Source organism: Saimiri boliviensis, chromosome 6 (assembly GCF_048565385.1).
Source record: "Saimiri boliviensis isolate mSaiBol1 chromosome 6, mSaiBol1.pri, whole genome shotgun sequence".
Taxonomy (NCBI): Eukaryota; Metazoa; Chordata; class Mammalia; order Primates; family Cebidae; genus Saimiri; species Saimiri boliviensis.
This window is the reverse complement of record NC_133454.1, coordinates 79,423,942-79,445,140: the sequence shown is the minus strand read 5'-3', so window position 1 is coordinate 79,445,140 and position 21,199 is coordinate 79,423,942. Positions and strand designations below refer to the sequence as shown.

General features: G+C 40.4%; 1 protein-coding gene across 1 annotated transcript in view; it reads right to left on the bottom strand.

Moving 5' to 3' along the window:
* The window catches only part of SWAP70 (switching B cell complex subunit SWAP70), a 99,151-nt gene that overhangs the window by 26,362 nt on the left and 51,590 nt on the right, over positions 1–21,199 (bottom strand). Inside the window, exons 3-5 of the mRNA XM_003919823.4 lie at positions 16,843–17,016; positions 4,205–4,432; positions 1,279–1,425 (exon numbers count right to left, since the gene is read on the bottom strand). Of these exons, the coding sequence (XP_003919872.1) occupies positions 1,279–1,425; positions 4,205–4,432; positions 16,843–17,016 (549 nt within the window). The remainder of the gene's footprint in view (positions 1–1,278; positions 1,426–4,204; positions 4,433–16,842; positions 17,017–21,199) is intronic.

The following is a 21,199-nucleotide window of genomic DNA, read 5'->3' as shown; positions in this document are numbered from 1 at the left end:
GAGATACTACATTTAGACTGTGAAAACTATAAACAACTGATAGGATGCCATGCATTGGGATTTCCTGAGCATAGCAACTCTTATCCTGAGCACCTCCCTTGCAGGAATCCTGGAAAGTATATCTGTGATGATGTTACAAAAGGTATTAACTCCTAAGGAATACGAAGTGCTAAGCCAGGGTGATTCCTACATCTGCTTAATGTGGCTTTCTCTCCTTGCTCTTGGAATGTAATGGCTGGCAACCTGTGGTTTCTCTCCTATATCTTTATGAGTAAACTGGCCTTTGGAGGCCTTGTGGATCTCCATGTTTAGTTAAATCTAAGAAGACCCCTTCATGGGCATTAGACATCTCAAGACATTATTATTCATTAAAATACATTATAGTTTATGCATGAGATTTCAGGTATTCAAATATTCTTCAACACATACAGACACGGGGACAATTCATACAGAAATAAAACTCAAAAATTTATGTTCTTGAGAATTTCACTTCTTTAAAGAATTAGTGCCTATGAATAAAGTGTCCTGAAAGTCACCCAAAGTATTCAAAGACAATGCTTACATCTTCCTTTATTTCTTGCATTCAAAATGTCCCAGATTTTCTGGCATATTCATGATTCCAAATATCGTCTTACTGAACTTTTCTTTTTACTTTATTATCTCTTTTATTACTCCCTTTTATTCAATAGATGATTCCTTCAATGTTGCAATAAATGATTTAATCCTTATACTTTGTTCATGAGTATAAGATTGAAAATAAATTCACATAAGAAAAAAATTTTGGGCTGAGTGCGGTGGCTCAAGCCTGTAATCCCAGCACGTTGGGAGGCCGAGGCAGGTGGATCACAAGGTCAACAGATCGAGACCATCCTGGTCAACATGGTGAAACCCCGTCTCTACTAAAAAAAAAATACAAAAAATTAGCTGGGCATGGTGGTGCGTGCCTGTAATCCCAGCTACTCAGGAGGCTGAGGCAGGAGAATTGCCTGAACCCAGGAGGTGGAGGTTGCGGTGGGCCGAGATCACGCCATTGCACTCCAGCCTGGGTAACAAGAGCGAAACTCCGTCTCAAAAAAAAAAGAAAAAGAAAAAAATTTTGTCAGCTATCTCTAATTTTTGGTTCAGAAACCATGGCAACTATATGCCTATATTATTTTGGAAATGTAAATTTGGGGATTATTTTAAGGCTCTAGAGTCTAGATGGAAGAAGGTGAGAAGCTACTTCAGCAGCAGGGGGCAGCATGGGGTAATCATGCAAAGAAGTAACAGTAGACTCACCTCTACACAGCAATTTTCATCCAAGAGAATGTCTCCTTTCTTATCATTCAGATCCTCACTCACATAGTAAGAAATTATGTTGGGTTTTAGTACAAACCATCGTTCAGTCCAGTTTTTCCGTCTGTGGCCCTTTTTCATCATGTAACCCTGTGAAAGATTAAATGCGATATAAATTCTTGTCCTTTTATGTGTAAGAGCTGACATCTCTTCCTTGATAGTGCCTACTCCATTATTTGATAATATGATCCTGAATATGTAAACACCAATTGTTCGTGAACCCTCTGAGAATCTATGAAGGCCAGGGGCATTATATCCACTCATGCAAGCATATCCAGACAAAAATTTGCATATAATTTCAGACAACCCCACCCCAAAGTGATATGCAGATAATAGACTAAGAACCGCCCCCGTGTTAAGCAGCATTTGAGACTTTTTAAAAAATCATTATCTTTTAGAGACACCTACTGAAATTTTTATAAACAAAATAAAATACCTGAAATTTGCTTCAAAACATAGGAGAGGTAAAAGTAGGTGGGGTAGGATTTTTTTCCACATGTTGGTGGTTAGTGGAGCTGTTGATGGGTATGTGGGAGTTCATTATACTGGTCTATTCCACTTAAAAAGAAAGAATAAACCCCTAACAATGATTCTCTGTAAATTAAAACCTCAATCAGGCCAGATGTAGTGGCTCACGCCTGTAATCCCAGCACTTTGGGAGGCCAAGGCAGGAGGATCTCTTGAGGCCAGGAGTTCAAGATCAGCCTGGGCAACATAGTGAGTTGAGACCTCATCTCTACAAAAATAAATTTGAAACAATAAGTAAAACCTCAATCAATGAAAATGATAAATGACTGAGGTAAGTAAAACCTCACTTAATCAATGAAAATGCTAAAGCTTGGCCACAAATATCTTCTCAAGCAAATATTCAAGGACTTCCACCTCTGGTACCAACCTACCTTTTTGCCTGACCTCTCATTATTGTGAAGAAGGAACTCTGCTCTACACCAGCAGGAAAATACTAGAATACTGGCTTCTGCTTTTTTTTTTTTTTAAAGGAATACTGGCTTCTAAGTATGGCTTCTAAGCTCACACTCACTAGCTCTGTACTTACTTCCCACAGACCAGCCTCAAAGGTGTGTCTCAAATTTTTACTTAAGCAAAATTATACATTACTATAGGCCAAAGCCCTTCAGGCTTGTTTGAGAATACCTGATATTTTTAATATTAAATTTACAGGTGCTGATAGTGCATGATAGATTATATATATCATTAAATATATATAATATTAACTTGATTATAAGTTTCATATGGTTATCATACTAAGTTCTAATCATATTACATATTTAGTTTCCTAATCTTTGGACATTCAAACAAAAGCTATCTCATACTGCAATTCTACTATAGTCATATCCTGCCATCCTAAGAGGCTGAGAATTCCGCTTCAGATAGAGACCATGTCTTGGAACTTTTTGTAGCACCAAAAACCTATACAAATTCAGCCTCAACGTTTATGATGTGCTCCATTAGGAGAAAAAAGAACAAAGACAACATTATTACCTATGAAACAAAGAAAGAATCAAAGTAAGGAAATCCCAAATCAGAGTTATTATTCAGTATAATAATGTAAGAAATTTCAAAGAGTCACCAAAAAATATAAATTCTATTTAATAAGCATCGAGCTTCATATGCTATGCTGGGTGCTGGGGAAAAGATGACAGTCTAAAACAAAAGCATCTTTGCTACATAAAACCATTTTTTTCCCACAAGTAGGGGTATTTTTCTGATTTTATAAAAATAATATAAAATCATGTAGAAAGTCCAATAATACAGAAAGGATAAAGAAGAAAAAAATTCACCAAAATCCCACAATCCAGAGTTGATCACTGTAAACATTTTGACAAGCACCTTCCTGACAGCTCTACACCCACACGTCACATTACCTAAAGGGGATTACAAGATATCTCCTGTTCAGCAATATGTTTTTTTTCACTCAACATTATGCCATGGAGATATTTCTGGCTCAATAGTTAAGAATGTGCACATGACAGGAAGATACTTGAAAAATATTTTGGAAATGGGCTGGGGACAGTGGCTCACACCTGTAATCCCATCACTTTGGGAGGCTGAGGCGGGCAGATCACGAGGTCAAGAGATGGAGACCATCCTGGCCAACATGGTGAAACCCCATCTCTACTAAAAATATAAAACTTAGCTGGGCATGATGGCGCATGCTTGTAGTCCCAGCTACTCGGTAGGCTGAAGCAGGAGAATCTCTTGAACCTGAGAGACAAAGGTTGCAGTGAGCCGAGATTGCAACACTGCACTCCAGCCTGGTGACAGAGTGAGACTCCATCTCAAAAAAAAAAAAAAAAAAAAAGGAAATGTGATTATCTAAACAGTTATTTCAAATAGCACCTTTCCAATGCTTAACTACACTTCAAAATTGCACCAGTAATTTTTTTTTAAGTGAAACCCTAAGACTGGAAACATAAGAAATTTTATTCCTATTCAAAATCAGGCCAGGCATAGTGGCTCACACCTGTAATCCCAGCACTTTGGGAGGCCGAGGTGGGTGGATCACTTGAGGTCAGGCATTCAAGACCAGCCTGGCCAACATGATAAAATCCCATATCTACTAAAAATACAAAATGTAGCTGTGCATGGTGGTGCACGCCTGTAATCCCAGCTACTTGGGTGGCTGAAACACGAGAATCCCTTGGACCCAGGAGATGGAGGTTGCAGTGAGCCAAGATCATATCACTACATTCCAGCCTAGGCAAGAGAGCAAGACTGTCTCAAAAAACAAAAAAAAAACAAAATCAGTGTAAGAAAATAAGTGACTTATACTCATCTTTGTGATAAAAATACTAATTTTAAAATGTCAAATTCTAAAGATGAGAAAAAAATACGGTAAGAGAATTCTTACCTGTTTTAATACATCTAATATAAGTTCATTAAAGACTTCATTAATTGCCATAGACACAGTCTGCCGATCCATGCCTTTGCTAAACTGTCCATTTCCAATAAGCTCGATAAGTTCCCATGCAGAAAGGCCATCTTTACTGTCATCAAAGTTGACTTTATAATGTTCAAATTGTTCTTGCTGCCAACCTCCTCCCATAGCTTCTGTAAGCTTCTTAAGCAGGTATTCGATCTATATAAAGAATATGAAACAATTATTTCCTAGTTAAAAAAAACTTAACATAGTTTTGTATTTATGTTATAAACACTGATTTGTTGAACTTAGGAAATACTCTTTATAGTTTCAAAAATGCCTATCTTTAAAGAGTCTCCTACTACATAGGGAGAGGAATATAAATAAAATTCTACTGGTCTGTATTAGTGCAGAATAAGTAAAGGAATAAAAAACTGATAACCCTCTAATAGTGTAGTATATTTGTATACAGAACTAAAACAAACTGCACATGTATAACAATATATAAACTAATTAATGTACTCTACACTCGGTTAAATATTTTAATGTATCAGAACATTAATCTTACCAAATATACAAGCGCTAAATTAAACATCTCAAAGTAATATGTACAAGTTATTGACCAATTTACAAATTTTCCTCAAAAGCCAACTATTCAAAATTCATGCTGCTTCTTCCCACTGGAACACTACAATGTTGTAAATAATGGTGGAATACCTAGCCTGAGTAGGAAAAGCTTACTAAATTCTAAAACATCATACTTTGTGTAGAAAATACTGTTATTGAAATAACAGCAGTTAGGCTGGGAGTGGTGGTTTACGCCTATAATCCCAACACTTTGGGAGGCCAAAGCAGGAGGACTACTTGAGGCCAGGAGTTCGAGACCATCTTGGCCAACATGGCAAAACCCTGTCTCTACTAAAAATACAAAAAAGTTAGCCAGGCTAATTTTCATGCTTCATGCTGGGATTACACACCTGTAATCCCAGCTACTCAGGGGGCTTGAAGCATGAGAATTGCTTGAACCTTGAAGGCAGTGAGTGGAGATCGTGCCACTGCACTCCAACCTGGACAACTGAGCGAGACTCTGTCTCAAAAAGAAAGAAAGAACAGCAATTAAACAAACAATAAGGCAATAAAACTGAGTAATAATTGATACCTCTTATTTTCTGGAAAGCCCAAATATCCTACAGTGCTCTCAAATTCAACATTATGTCCAAAAACGAATGAATCTTCTCTCCTTCCAAATGGCTTCCCCCCTCTACTATTGATTTCCATTAGGAATAACACCATTCACACATCCATTTTAGGATTCTTGTTCCCCACTCCCCACATCAAACCAGTGACATAATCCTGGTGTTTTATTTCCCTAAATGAGTGTTTTCAAACTGTGGGTTATGGCCCACTGTAAAGTCAACTTAGTGGATAGCAACCAGCATTATTTTGAATGGAACAAAAAACATGGGAATTCATCCACAATAAAGAAATAGTATTTTGTGATATGTTTTGCGCTGTGTGTGCATGTGTCTCTGTGTGCTGGGTCATGACAAAAAACATTTCCTATGAGTTACAGTGAAAAGAAATTTTATTTTATTATATTTTTTTCTTTCCACTTTCTAAGGGTTTAGAAAAGAAATTTTAAAGCTTTGTCCCAGACAGCTCTGAACTCTGTCACTTCTACTCAATCTGCTTTTGGTCAGGCCTTCTGGTTGGTATCCTTACCTCCAGGGTCCCCCCTTCTTTTATATATATATATTCCTACAAAGGGATTTTTCTAAAACAAAAGCCAGAGCCTGACACTCTTCTCTTTAAGCCCTGCCCTGGCTCCCTATCACCTCAAAGACAGAGGCCAAGCTCATCTGCATCCCTTGGTGATCATCCCCCAGCCTACTTTCTCAAATATGACCCACCTCAGACTTTACACTCCACCAATACCATTAATATCATAGATCGGGGGTGTAAACTTTTACTGTAAGGGGTTGAACAGTAAATATTTAAGCTTCATGCCCTCTATGATGTGTTCTTCCTTGATTTTGTTTTTTTTTTTTACAACCCTTTAGAAATATAAAAACTATTCTTAGCACATGTGCCATGCAAATATAGGCTGTGGGCTGGATTTAGCCAGCAAGCGGTAGTTTGCCACCACTTGCCATAGATTATAAGTAGTTTACCCTCCTACCATACTTTCCTTAGGCTGTATGTCATTCCCTATTCTGTCTTCTCTGTCTAGAATATCTTTTCCCATCTCTCAACCAAGCTAACGGGTATTTATTCAAGTCCTACATCCTCTAGAATATTCCTACTCAAAATGACATATGCAGACCAGCAACATTAGCACCACCTACAAGCTTGTTAGAAATGAAGACTGTCAGACCAACGAAAGCCCAAAAATCAGAGTCTGTATTTTAACAAAAACCCCTAATACTTCCATGTGCACACTAAAGTTTTGAAAAGCGTTGCTGCTTTAGCAAACCTGCTCTGACCAACCCGAACCCAGGTCACGTGTTCCTCTTCTATGTCACTGCACTTGGTGTATTTTCACTTACTTTCTTTTTGACCATTTTCTGCATTCCTTGTAGGAGAAACCATGTCCCACTCATCCTTAATCCCCAAAGTTCATCATGGTACCTCAGAGCTCAACAAATGTTTGCTAAACTGAAATTAACTAAGCTAAGCCTCAATTTTCTCATCTATGAAATGGGCATAACAATACTTATAGAAATGCTGTGGGGTGAAATGAGACAAATATGGAGAAATTTGCACAATAACCATCACATAGTAGATACCCTACTAATGTTGCTTCCCTTCTGCACTGAGGTGAATACTATTCAACCATTCAAAATTACATTTGAGAAGGCATTTATGAAACAAGAGAAAGTGAAGAAGAATATGAAACTAAATTTTCCTATGAATGCTACTGCACAAAGATTATGTAATTATTTTGACAAACATTTGTCGGAAATAGTAAGTTTAATTTGAAACAACAGGATCATGAGTTAATTTTTTTCCTTTTTCTTCTTTGCATTTCCAATAATTTGGTTATAATACTTTTTGTAAAATAATATATTTAACAGAAAAATAGACATGCATGTTTGCAAAGGCATGTATATTCACAAAATATCACAAGTTGAAAAAATATCAAGAGAAGCCAGGTATGGTGGCTCACGCCTGTTTTTTTGGAAGGCTGAGACAGGAGGACCACTTGAGGCCAGGAATTCAAGATCAGCTGGGCAACATGGCAAGATGTTACCTCTACAGAAAAATTAAAAAGTCAGCCAGGTATCGTGGGACATGCCTGTAGTCCCAGCTACTCAGGAAGCTAAAGAGGGAAGATCGCTTAAGCCAAGAAGTTTAAGGTTAGAGTAAGCAATGATCACAACACTGCACTTGAGCTTGGGCAACAGAGCAAGACCCTATCTCATTTATTAAAAAAAGAGAGAAAAATGAAACAATGTATTAGAAGTTCTATTGATTTAATTTGATGAGATGCTATAAGCTCTTCTAGGACAAAGATTTGTCTTATACCCTAACAACAGCACATGGTAAGTGTTCACCAAAATTTACCTGTTGGAGAAAAACACACTTAGCTCTTTCCTTTCTCTTGCTAGAGAGATGTCATCTACTGTTAAACTTACCAGGTATTATCAGGTAGTTCCTTGGCTCTTTAAAGAGAAGTAACAGAGATAGAGAAAGAGAAAAAAAGAAAATGTTAAGAAAAAGAGGGAAAAGGGAAGAGGGAAGGAGAAAAGGAGACAGAAAAGAGAAAGGTATAAAAAGATTAAAGTAAAGAAGAGATTGAAGGCGGGGTGCAGTGGCTCACACCTGTAATCCCAGAACTTTGGGAGGCTGATGCAGACAGATCACCTGAGGCCGGAAGTTTCAGACCAGCGTGGCCAACATGGCGAAACCCCATTTCTACTAAAAACACAAAAATTATCTGGTTGTGTGGTGGCGCGTACCTGTAATCCCAGCTACTTGGGAGGCTGAGGTAGGAGAATCACTTGAACCAGGGAGGTAGAGGTTGCAGTGAGCCGAGATCATGCCACTGCATTCTAGCCTGTGTGATAGAGCGAGACTCCATCTTAGAGAGAAAGAGAGAGAGAGAGAGAGAGAGAGAGAGAGAGAGAGAGAGAGAGAGAGATATTAAAGAGATAAAAGCAAGAAAAAGAGAGTCAAAAAGGACATTAAGATAAACAATTGCTCAAGGTAACATAATCACAATGTCTCTAAGGCAGCAAGAAGAAGGGCCCAGGCTGGCAGCTTACAACTTGGGGTAAAGGGAGTACAGGCCCAAGTAGAAGTTTCAGTAGCAAGGCAAAGGAAGCACCTGTGTATGAGCACGTGTGTGGAGGATGACTACATGTGGGTGAGACAAGATGGTGGAGCTAACTGACCATGTCCTTATACAAGTCAAGAATCAGCCTTAGCTCTTCCTCACCTACCTCTTACTGAACCCAAGCCATTCACACTCCAAGCTTCAGTTTCCTCTTCAAAATCAGATGACTTTTTATGTTTGTAACTCAGAAAGCGCCTATTAGTAGCAAACTCAGCTCTAGAAGTAGCTTGCCAGGTTCATCATGAACCTTTCTGAAGATGTCCTCCCAAGCCTTGTGATGTTGTCATTAGCACTCAGCTTCGATCTGCTCAGCATTCCCAGTGACTGTGCCAGACAACTAATCTAGATTCATTTCCTGCTGACTTTCAACACAATCATATACTTACCATAACCAAATAACGTAAGGGCCTTTTGATTCATTATATTGGGCCAAGGAGAAACAAACATTCCCATTCTCCACTATTTAATTATACTAAATAATAAATCACGTGTTGCCGTGTTAGTCTCGAGTGGTCTGCATCAATTCTAAGAGCTCATTCAGTTTCAGGAAGCAGCTTACTTCCTCCTTCCAAGCAAGTTTCACCAAAAATAACAAAGAATAAACTTTCAAGATGCATGTGATTTTCAAGGCCTTCAGTTTCAGAATTTATTTTATTAAAAATTCTTTATCATCATTAATAAGGGGCATTTTATTGGCTTAACAGGTTTTATTTTATTTAGAGTCTCTTAAAACTATGTCCAGTTCAAGTTTTAACTACAAGGCAATTCTTCCAAATAAGTACATAAGAGACACATCCTGTTATGTTCCTGTCTCTGTGAGAAATGAATACTAAACAAAAACTATACTTTATAGGCACATATTTCCAGGAAGATATTCTAACAAAAATTACGGAATCCAACTCAAATGGGGACACATTATTTCTTACATCTATGTGACAGAAACATCTTAACTTCACTATGTAAATCACTTAAATGTTGATTTAACATTCTTGAAACTACTTTCTGGGTAACAGAAAATTAAATCAAAAGCAATCTTTTTTTTTTTTTTTTTTTTTTTGAGGCCGAGTCTCGTTCTGTCGCCCAGTGGCACAATCTCGGCTCACTGCAACCTCCACACCTCCTGGGTTCAAGCAATTCTCCTGCTTCAGCCTCCCAAGAAGCTGGGATTACAGGTGTGTGCCACTAGGCCTGGCTAATTTTTGTGTTTTTAGTAGAGACAGGGTTTCACCACGGTCCTGACCTCAGGTGATGATGCACCTGCCTCAGCCTCCTGAAGTGCTAGGCTTACAGGTGTGAGTCACCACGTCCAGCCAAAAGCAAACATTATCTATACCACTTACATTATTCATAACTGCCATGAGATATATATATATAGATACAGATTTTTCTTTTTGAGACAGGGTCTCATTCTGTCACCCAGGCTGGAGGCAGTGGTGCGATCTTAGCTCACTGCAGCCTTGACCTCCCAGGCTAAAGCAATCCTCCCACTTCGGCACCGCTGCCTGGCTAATTTTTTTTGTTTTTTACAGAGACAGGGTTTCACCATGTTACCCAGGCTGGTCTCAAATTCCTGAGCTCAAGTGATCAGCCTGCCTCAGTCTCCCAAACTGCTGGGATTACAGGTGTGCACCACTGCACCCGGCTGACAATTATATCTTTTCTTTTTCTCTTTTTTTTTTGAGTCAGTGTTTTGCTCTGTCCACCAGGCTGGAGTGCAGTGCCACAGTAACAGCTAACTACAGTGTCTGTGTCTTGGGCAATCCTCCCACCTCAGCCTCCCGAGTAACTGAGACTTCAGGCATGTGCCACTGTGCCCAGCTAATTTTTGTATTTTTTGTAAAGACAGGGTTTCACCATGTTGTCCAGGCTGGTCTCAAACTCCCAAGCTCAAACAACCCTCCCACCTCAGCCTCCTCATCTCACCTCAGTGTTGGGATTGCAGGCATGAGCCACTGAGCCAGGCTGGTTATATCTTACATTGTATTAATTAAGGCTTAAAAAAAATCTTTCTTAAAAAGCACTCTGGACTTAAAATGCAAATGATCACTGAGGCGGGTGGATCACGAGGTCGAGAGATCGATACTATCCTGGTCAACATGGTGAAACCCCGTCTCTACTAAAAATACAAAAAACTAGCTGGGCATGGTGGCGCGTGCCTGTAATCCCAGCTACTCAGGAGGCTGAGGCAGGAGAATTGCCTGAACCCAGGAGGCGGAGGTTGCGGTGAGCCAAGATCGCGCCATTGCACTCCAGCCTGGGTAACAAGAGCGAAACTCCGTCTCAAAAAAAAAAAAAAAAAAAAAATGCAAATGATCATTATGGTGAGTGGATTATTAGAAACAAGTATTACTTTAAATTTATAAAGCCTAAAAAGTACTGATAACAACATTATATCTCAAAATTTGTTTTTAAATATGTTTTTACATTAAATTTTATTAAAATCTGTGAATCTAAAATTAGTCCAAATATAGTTTTTTAAGTGTTATTATTCAGAAAGAAAGCAAAAGCTAACAGAGAACGTATTTTTCATAATATAGCATGACCTTCAGTTTGCAGTGCTTGGTCAAAGGCCAAGTGATAGGCTAAGAGCTCCATAAACACAAATCAACATGTTTAACCTCAGGAGGCTGGTTCAGCAGCTAGACAAAGCAATCTCATATAAATCTGCTCCAGTGATCCCTTCTTTCCCACACAAGCACTCCTGGCCCTAGAGGAAAATCTCTAAAACTAATTCTACTTCAAACCAGAAGAAAAGCTGTCAAATCACAGAGTAAGTCCAAACAATAACATGACAATATATGCTGCCTGGCTATTCTAACAAACCAAAGAAAGGCTGCTCCCTTCTCAAATGACATTAACTTGTTTTGAAAGAGAATCAAGACATTCCAGTTAGTCTGCAAAGGTCTTGAAGATAAACATGCCTAGGAGCCTTGGCTGGATTCTGGCCTATAGAAACGTACATCAAGGCCCATGTGGGTCCCAATTCTTCTGGCTGCCTGCAGCAAAAATCTTTTGAGTTTCTTAGGCAAAGTAGTTAGAAAACTGATGCTGACTGGCTCCCTTCACAGCCTGTGGCTCAGTGATGATTTAGAGCCATTGACACGTCATCCATATTAAGCAAGTACTGCCTAGGCAATAAAAACGCTCACTAATTTCTAATTCTGGAATCAGGACAAGGTCACTTTCAAGTCCTAATATACTGTAGTGATGGGAAAAAAAAAAAACATCAAGGGTAAGAGACCCATCCCACGTCCAGTTTTTCAAAAACACAATTAAATGTGTAATACAATAACTACAAAATGTTTTAAAATACTGTAATTTTTTTTTTTTTTTTTGAGACAAGATCTGGCTCTATTGCCCAGGCTAGAGTGCAGTGGCACAATGTAGGTTCACTGCAAGCTCCGCCTCTCAGGCTCAAACCATCCTCCCTGGCTCAAGCCATCCTCCCACCTCAGCCTCCTGAGTAGTTGGGACAACAGGTGCATGCCATCAAGCCCAGCTAATTTTTTGTAGACACGGGGTTTCACCATGTTGCCCAGGCTAGTTGTGAAATTATGAGCTCAAGCAATATGCCCCCCTCAGCCTCCTAAAGTGCTGGGATTATAGGCCTGAGCCACCATACATAGCCTAAAATACTGTAAATTTTATTTGCACAATTCTTTCAAGCAGCAGCTAGATTTTAAAACTACCGCTGGTATATCTTTGTCTGCAGACATTCCCTTCTGCACATCTCCGTATTAAGCTAGACAATTTCCTTGGACGAAAATTTCACAGCATGTTTTATTTTTCGTTTTCTTTTTAACATACATACACAATTACATCATTATAGTTATTAAGCACTAAGAAACTGTTCCCACCACTACAGTAAAACTTCCTTCTCCTTGATTACCAATGAGTACCTAAGCATTAAATCCAAGGGCAACTACTCACTTATCATCATCCAATTTTTCGAAGGCATCTAATGCCAGTAACTACTTTTGTTCTTCTTAAAACTTTTCATTTCTTAGACATCTATGACTCAGCACTCCCCCAGTTCTCCTACCTCATAGCCTGTTCAATTCAGCTTCCTTTACCAAATCTACTTCCTCTTTCTGCTACAGAAATAGTCCCAAGGTTCTATCCTTGACACTCATGTCTCCAACTACCGTCTTCCTCCCTGATCTAACCTAGTTCTAGTGTTTCCCCATCTCTGTCTCCAGCCCTGGCCTCTGGCAAGCTCTAGATAAACACTTCCAGTGCACAGTTCCACAAGGATGTTCCACCTAAAATCTCAAATGTATCAAACCCACCATCATGCAATACCTCCCAAATTTGTTCATCATCCTATCATTCATTCACACACACCCATTTTAGTGAGCAATTACCATGGGTCCAGGCCCTTTATAAAACGTTTCACATATATCAACTTTTTCAGCCCTCACAGAGACCAGTGAAGGAAGTAGCTATCCCCATCTTACAGACGGGGAACCCCAAACAGAGAGAGCAAGTAATTTGTCACATAGCTAATAAGTGATAGAGTTGGGTTTCAAACCAGGAAGTCTGATTTCAGGTATCATGCCTTAAACAAATATATTACTCCCCAGTTGCCCAGGCTTGAAACTTGTCTGTATTCCCCACAGTGAGGCACTATATGCTTAGTCCCGTGACCTCTAGGTTCTTCACATCTGGCCTTCTTTTCTATTCTCACTGTATTTTAGTCCTCGATGCCACTGGGCTTCTCTCAGCTTCTCACTTCCCATGTCTCCATATTTCATCTATTCACCCATCATTCTCTTGCTCAAAAATCATCAGTGGTTGCCGGGCGCGGTGGCTCAAGCCTGTAATCCCAGCACTTTGGGAGGCCGAAGCGGGTGGATCACGAGGTCAAGAGATCGAGACCATCCTGGTCAATATGGTGAAACCCCGTCTCTACTAAAAATACAAAAAAGTAGCTGGGCGTGGTGGCACATGCCTGTAATCCGAGCTACTCAGGAGGCTGAGGCAGGAGAATTGCCTGAACCCAGGAGGCGGAGGTTGCGGTGAGCCGAAATTGCGCCATTGCACTCCAGCCTGGGTAACAAGAGTGAAACTCCGTCTCAAAAAAAAAAAAAAAATCAGTGGTTCATCTTTCCCCACTGCCTACAGGATAAAGTCAAAACTCTCCAGCTTCATCTACCACCTGTCTTCTTCACAACGATCATGTTCCAGTAAGAAAGGACATGTATCATTCTTTTTTGACTGCTCAGCATCTAACCCTTCTCTTATGTCTGGGGAAATCCCTACCTGCCAATGTAGAAGCTGAAAATGCAAATGTATCCTTTCCAAGACTCTCTTGCAAGTAGTGCATGGTACCTGACCTAAGCCATGCCAGTTAGATAAATCACACCCTGATGATGAATTGGGAAGTGAGCAGTATGGAGAACTCTCTCTCACAGGAAGAACAGTTACAGGAAGATTTGAGTTCTGAGGCAGTGATATGGTTTGGCTGTGTCCCCATCGAAATCTCATCTTGAATTCCCACGTGTTGTGAGAGGAACCCAGTGGGAAGTAATTGAAACATGGGGGCAGGTCTTTCCCATGCTGTTCTCGTAATAACTAATAAGTCTCATGAGATCTGATGGTTTTATAAAGGAGTTTTCCGCACAAGCTCTTTTCTCTTGTCTGCTGCCATGTGAGACGTGCTTTTCACCTTCTGCTATGATTGTGAGGCCTCCCCAGTCATGTGGAACTGTAAGTCCTTTAAACCTCTTTCTTTTATAAATTGCCCAGTCGTGGGTATGTCTTTATTAGCAGCATGAAAATGGACTAATTCAGGCAGTAATCAGTGTCCAGGACCAGATGTGTTCCATGGCATAAGTGCAACACCCATCATCTGATGGCAGCAGCATTTTCCTCGTGGTTCCTCACTGAAGTGGCCAGGACAGACAAAACTGCATAGCCTCCACACCTGCTTTTTAAGCCGTCATAATGATTCTGTAAGCTATCCAGCATCCTTCTAAAAAAGTCCCTTCTCAGGCCCTACACAATAGCTCATGTCTGTAAACCCAATACTTTGGGAGGCTGAGGTAAAGGGATCACTTGAGGCCAGCAGTTTGGGAGGCTGTGGTAAAGGGAGTCTGATACCAGCCTGGGCAACATGGCAAGACCCTATCACTACAAAAAAAAAAAAATTATTTTAATTAGCTGAGTGTGGTGGTGCATGCCTGTAGTCCCATCTACTCAGTAGGCTGAGGCGGGAGGATACGCTAAGCCCAGGAGGTTGAGGCTGCTGTGAGCCGTGATTGAACCACTGCACTCCAGCCAAGGCAACAGAGTAAAACCCTGTCTCGTAAAAAAAAAAAAAAAAAATGTCAGGCATGGTGGCAGGCACCTGTAATCACACCTACTCAAGAGGGTAAGGCAGGAGAATCTTTTGAACCTGGGAGGCAGAGGTTGCAGTGAGCCAAGATTGCACCATTGCACTCCAGTCTGGGTAAGACCGAAACTCCATCTCAAAAAAAAAAATTCTGTTTTGGCTTGAATCAGCCAGTGTGGCTGTTTCTAAGTAAGCATCCTGACTGGCAACTCAGTCAAGCTGGATACCTGCCTCTCTCCTTTTAGAACATGCCTTTTGCTTTCCTGAGTCATATAACACTGCTCACTGTTGCTTCCATCCAGAATTCTCCTCTGCCTTTACTATTGGTCAAAGTCCTTCCCAACCTTTTTTTTTTTTTGAGGCAGAGTTTCGCTCTTGTTACCCAGGCTGGAGTGCAATGGCGCAATCTTGGCTCACCGCAACCTCTGCCTCCTGGGTTCAGGCAATTCTCCTGCCTCAGCCTCCTGAGTAGCTGGGATTACAGGCACGTGCCACCATGCCCAGCTAGTTTTTTGTATTTTTAGTAGAGACGGGGTTTCACCATGTTGACCAAGATGGTCTCGATCTCTCGACCTCGTGATCCACCCACCTCGGCCTCCCAAAGTGCTGGGATTACAGGCTTGAGCCACCGCGCCCGGCCCTTCCCAACCTTTAATGCCTTGGTACACCCTTTCTGAAGGGCAACTTTGCCTTGCTCCTCTAATACCCTGAAAGTGTGCATTTCTTGGGACTCAGAATTTCACTGTTGGAAGATGATCCAAAGAAAATAAGCAGATTCGTATGCAAAAATGCATGCAATAAGAGTAGTCATAAGAGTTAACACTCAGAGTTACAGAGTACATACTATGTGCCAAGCATTAAATTAAATCCTTTAAATGCAGAACTTCACAACCCTTAGAGTAAACATGCAATTAGCTTTATTTCACAGAGAAGAAAATGAAAACTTGCAGGTTAAGTCATTTGTCCAAGGTTTAGGGATTATAGATGGCTTTTTTTTAAGTGTGGGGACTACAGCTGATTTTAGTTTTGCATATTAATCTTTTCTAAATTTTCTACTGTAAAAACCATGTATTAGCCGGGTGCGGTGGCTCAAGCCTGTAATCCCAGCACTTTGGGAGGCCGAGGCGGGTGAATCACAAGGTCAACAGATCGAGACCACCCTGGTCAACATGGTGAAACCCCGTCTCTACTAAAAATACAAAAAAAAAAAAAAAAAAAATTAGCTGGGCATGGTGGCGCGTGCCTGTAATCCCAGCTACTCAGGAGGCTGAGGCAGGAGAATTGCCTGAACCCAGGAGGCGGAGGTTGCGGTGAGCCGAGATCGCGTCATTGCACTCCAGCCTGGGTAACAAGAGCGAAACCCCGGTTCAGAAAAAAATACCATGTATTAACATGTGTCACTTTTTAGGGCAGTAAGATATTTGAGAAACCTTACTCCTATTATTTTTTCCTTTGGACGTTTAGGGAAAATAACCCAGAACAAAACAAGCATTCTTTTTCTTTTATTTTGAAAGGTATGGAAAGTCATCATCTTGGACTTTGAAACAAGGATAGTATTTACTCACATAAAACAGCCCTGAAAACAACATTCTGGGTCCTATGTGTTTCCCATGTACCAGCACTCAGCCAGTTCCTATGTTTTGTCAATATGCAAGTAGTATGAAAATTATGTTGTGACTTATACAGAATAGTCTTTGGACATGAGGATACATTCATTTATCATCATAGTCATTTAGAGAGAAAGAGATCCACTTTTCCTGCAAATCTCCAGGGGTATTACATGCCCCAAATTACTATATTTGGAGCTTTTCTAAATTCAGGCTGCTTTGCCTCTGATCCAAAAACACTAGGAGATATGCATCTCCTTCTATATCTATGCTGAATTTACAGAAAAAATACCAAGCCAGGTCTATTAAATGCTAAAATGACCAAATAAAAACTCCCCATGCCACACCTTACCTCTTCTGTCACAATAATTAATGGATACTTGTCCTCAGATAAAAAGTTGAAAATAACCCATACTTTAAATGCATCTTCTTCTGTAATGAGCAGGGGATTCTTTGTGAGATTTTTTTTGACACAGAGGGTCCAACACATCCTATTGAATTCAATCTTGTCAAAGTTGTCTTGGACCTAAAAAGGAATAGGGAAAAACTCCAAATCAGTCCGAAATAAGCAATATATAAGGCAAGTAAAATAGAAAGACAAAGCCTCCTTTGGGCTCCCATTTTAATCAATCCAATTAACAATAGCCATATATGCTTTAGGTATTACACTTTCAATGGTTCAATTAAGATGTTATATTTATCATGAGACTGAACCAACATCTGTCCATATCACCCCCTTGGCACATAAAATACTGACCTCTCAGTTACTGTTTCATGTATATACTATCTTCCTATTAATAAACAGACTACCAATCCTAGTACATAGAAGAAATTGAGAATGTCAGTTACTCAGTATGAGCCAAGTACCAATACCTTATCTTTACATATATGGTCAAAAAAGATGCCTTCTTTTGGGTAAAACTATTTAACTGAAATTCTAAAACAAAAGTCCTGCCATTCATTCATTTGTTCATGAATCCAATGTTTCCTCAGCATCTACTCTGAGCCAAGTACTATGCTATAAATTAAGAATATAAAGATGAAGAACTTGGTCTGTGCTCTTAAAATATTCATAGTTTATTAGGGAAAACAGACATGCAAATAAATTTCAATATAACTGTGTACAATTTAATGTAACAGTGTATAATAACTCAAGGGAATTGTTCACTCATTTAACAAATAAAATTTAGATTATAATTATTATTTGCCAGAGACAGTACAAAGGTATTCAACATAATACTGGCCTATGTTTCCAAAGAATATAAAGACAATTACAGCAGAGTATGACAAGTACTGTAATAGAGATAAGCAGAGGATTTTGTGGGAGCACTGAGGAGCTAACCCAATCTTGAGATCTGGGGAAATATTCACAGAAAGAGTGATGGGACAACAGAGCTGAGTTCTCAAGGAACATCAAGAGTCAAACAGAACAAGAATGGGATAAAGAGTATTCCAGGTAGAAGAGAATGTGAGAAAGCCCCAAAGTGGAGACAAGCATAGTCAGTCTGGAAGAACTGCAGGTATTTAATGTGAATGGAGCACCTGGTGCTGGAGGGTGTTATACTCAAGGCTCTTTGTAAGTGCAAGTAACAGAAACCACCTTGGGTTCCTTTAAAACAGAAAAGGAATTTATTAGAAAAACAATGTGTAACCTCACAGATCCAATGCAAGCGCTAGAGAAACTTAGGTTCTGAAATTAGGCTGGTAACAAGGTAGGGTAGGCAGCCAGAACTGCAGCCAAACCACTCATGGGAACAGTCTGCTGGAGACACCATTGCCTGTATAACATGAGAGCTCCCTCATTATTACCACTGCTCCCACTGCCCCTATCCATAATCTTCTGCATCACTCACTGCAGACTTGATGTTCTATTGGCTGAGCCTGGATCATATTCCTGCGCACTAGCTACGAAGGAGCAGGGAAAAATGAGTACCTGAACTTTCCCAAATGTAAGAAAAAAATTCAGATGCTAGACACACACACACACACACACACACACACACACACACACACACAACAAATTTCCACTGCATGGGACACAGTGAAAGAGAAGCAAGTGAGGTAGGTAAAGACCAGATCATTAAGAGAGTTATCATTCATGTTAAGGAGTTAGGACTTTATCTGTACCAAAAGAGTTAAAGGGAGTAACAGATACACTCCTAATTTTAAAAGCCATATTCTGCACCAGTGCAGTGCCTCACTCCCAGCACTTTGGGAGGCTGATGGAAGACAATTGCTTAAGGCTAGGAGTTTGAGACCAGCCTGTGCAATATAGCAAGATCCCATCTCTATTTATTTTTTAAAATTAATATAAATTTTTAAAAATAAAAATAAAAAAAGGCCAGAGTAGCTCATGACTATCTAATATCAGGACTTTGGAAGGCCAAAGCATAAAGACTGCTTGAGCCCAAGAGTTTCAGACCAGCCTGGGCAACATACAGAGACCCCATCCCTACAAATGCAATTTAAAAAAATAGCTGAGCATGGTAGTGCATGCCTGTGATCCCAGCTACTCAGGAAGCTGAGGCGAGGCAGGGGGATTGCTTGTGCCCATGAGGTCAAGGCTACAGTGAGCCATGATCACGCCACTGCACTCCAACCTTGGAGACAGGGCACAATGCTCTCTTAAAAAAAAAAAAAAAAAAAAGGCCAAGTGTGGTAGCTCACGCCTGTAATCCCAGCACTTTGGGAGACCGAGACAGGAGGATAACTTGAGGTCAGGAGTTAGAGATCAGCCTGACCAACATGGTAAAACCTCATCTCTACTAAAAATACAAAAATTAGCCAGGCGTGGTGGCACATGCCTATAATCTCAGCTACTTGGGAGGCTGAGGCAGGAGAATCACTTGACTCTGGGAGGTGGAGGCTGCAGTGAGCTGAGATCATGCCATTGTATTCCAGCCTGGGCAACAAGAGCAAGCCTCCATCCCCCCGAAAAAAATTTTTTTTTGAAAAAAAAAAAAAAAAAAAAAAAAAAGGGGCCGGGCACGGTGGCTCAAGCCTGTAATCCCAGCACTCTGGGAGGCCGAGGCGGGTGGATCATGAGGTCAAGAGATCGAGACCATCCTGGTCAACATGGTGAAACCCCGTCTCTACTAAAAATACAAAAAATTAGCTGGGCATGGTGGTGCGTGCCTGTAATCCCAGCTACTCAGGAGGCTGAGGCAGGAGAATTGCCTGAACCCAGGAGGCAGAGGTTGTGGTGAGCCGAGATTGCGCCATTGCACTAGCCTGGGTAACAAGAGCGAAACTCCGTCTCAAAAAAAAAAAAGAAAGCCATATGCTGGAATAATATGGAAGATGTACTGGATGGAGGAGGCAGGCATGGGCAGCAGAATAAATATGAGCAAAGCATTTCTCTTTAGAAAGATATAAACAAACTGGGCTCGGTGGCTCAAGCCTGTAATCCCAGCACTTTGGGAGGCCGAGGCGGGTGGATCACAAGGTCAAGAGATCGAGACCATCCTGGTCAACATGTGAAACCCCGTCTCTACTAAAAATACAAAAAATTAGCTGGGCATGGTGGCGCGTGCCTGTGATCCCAGCTACTCAGGAGGCTGAGGCAGGAGAATTGCCTGAACCCAGGAGGCGGAGGTTGTGGTGAGCCAAGATCGCGCCATTGCACTCCAGCCTGGGTAACCAGTGAAACTCTGTCTCAAAAAAAAAAAAAAAAAAAAAAGAAAGATATAAATAAAGCATTTTGTTTACTATATGAAAGAAATCACCAGCTGTCTGCAGGGAGAAGTTTCACCTGATCTCTAACTATAATTTCTGGTTGGCAAACCGATCTTCCAGGAGTAGAAAGAGCTCCTTTGTGTTCTGCTTTCAGCACCTTGCCTCAGTCGAACACCATTTCCCATCCCCTCATCAAACAAAATTGATCTCATGGAGGGAAAGCAGAAGCAGCAGCAGCAGCTGCTGCTGCTTTTCTTTTTTGCCTTATCACTATCACCTTGAAGACTTACTCTATGATAGGCATTTTATATGTCATTTTTTACTTAAATTTTGTATTAGCTCTATACGGTTAATTATTGTCCCTATTTTACAGATTAGAAAATAGAAGTTTCAAAAAACTGAACACCCTTGAACATAGGTTTGAACTTTGAGGGCACATTTAAATACGGATTGGATTTTCTTCTGCCTTTGCCACCACTGAGACAGCAAGACCAACAACTTCTGCCTCTTCCTCAGCCTGCTCAACATGAAGACAATGAGGATAAAGACCTTTATGATGATGCACTTCCACTGAATAAATAGTAACTATACTTTCTCTTATGATCTTCTTAACATTTTTTTTTCTCTAGCTTACCTTATCATAAGAATAACTGTATATAATACATATTACATTAAAAAATGTGTTAATCAGCTGTTTGTTTTTGGTAAGCCTTCCAGTCAACAATGAGCTATTAGGAGTTAAGTTTTAGGGGAGTCAAAAGCTATCCTTAGAGGCTAGGCAAAGTGGCTCACGCCTATAATCCCAACACTTTGGGAGGCTAAGGCAGGTGGATCACTTGGGCTCAGGAGTTCAAGATCAGCCTGAGCAACATGGCGAAATCCAGTCTCTACCAAAAATACAAAAAATCAGCCATGCATGGTGGCATGCATCTGTGGTCCTAGCTGCCCAGGAGGCTGAGGTGGGAGGAGATCGTACCACTATATTCCAGCCTAGGTGACAAAGTGAGAGACTCTGTCTCAAAAGAAAACCCCAA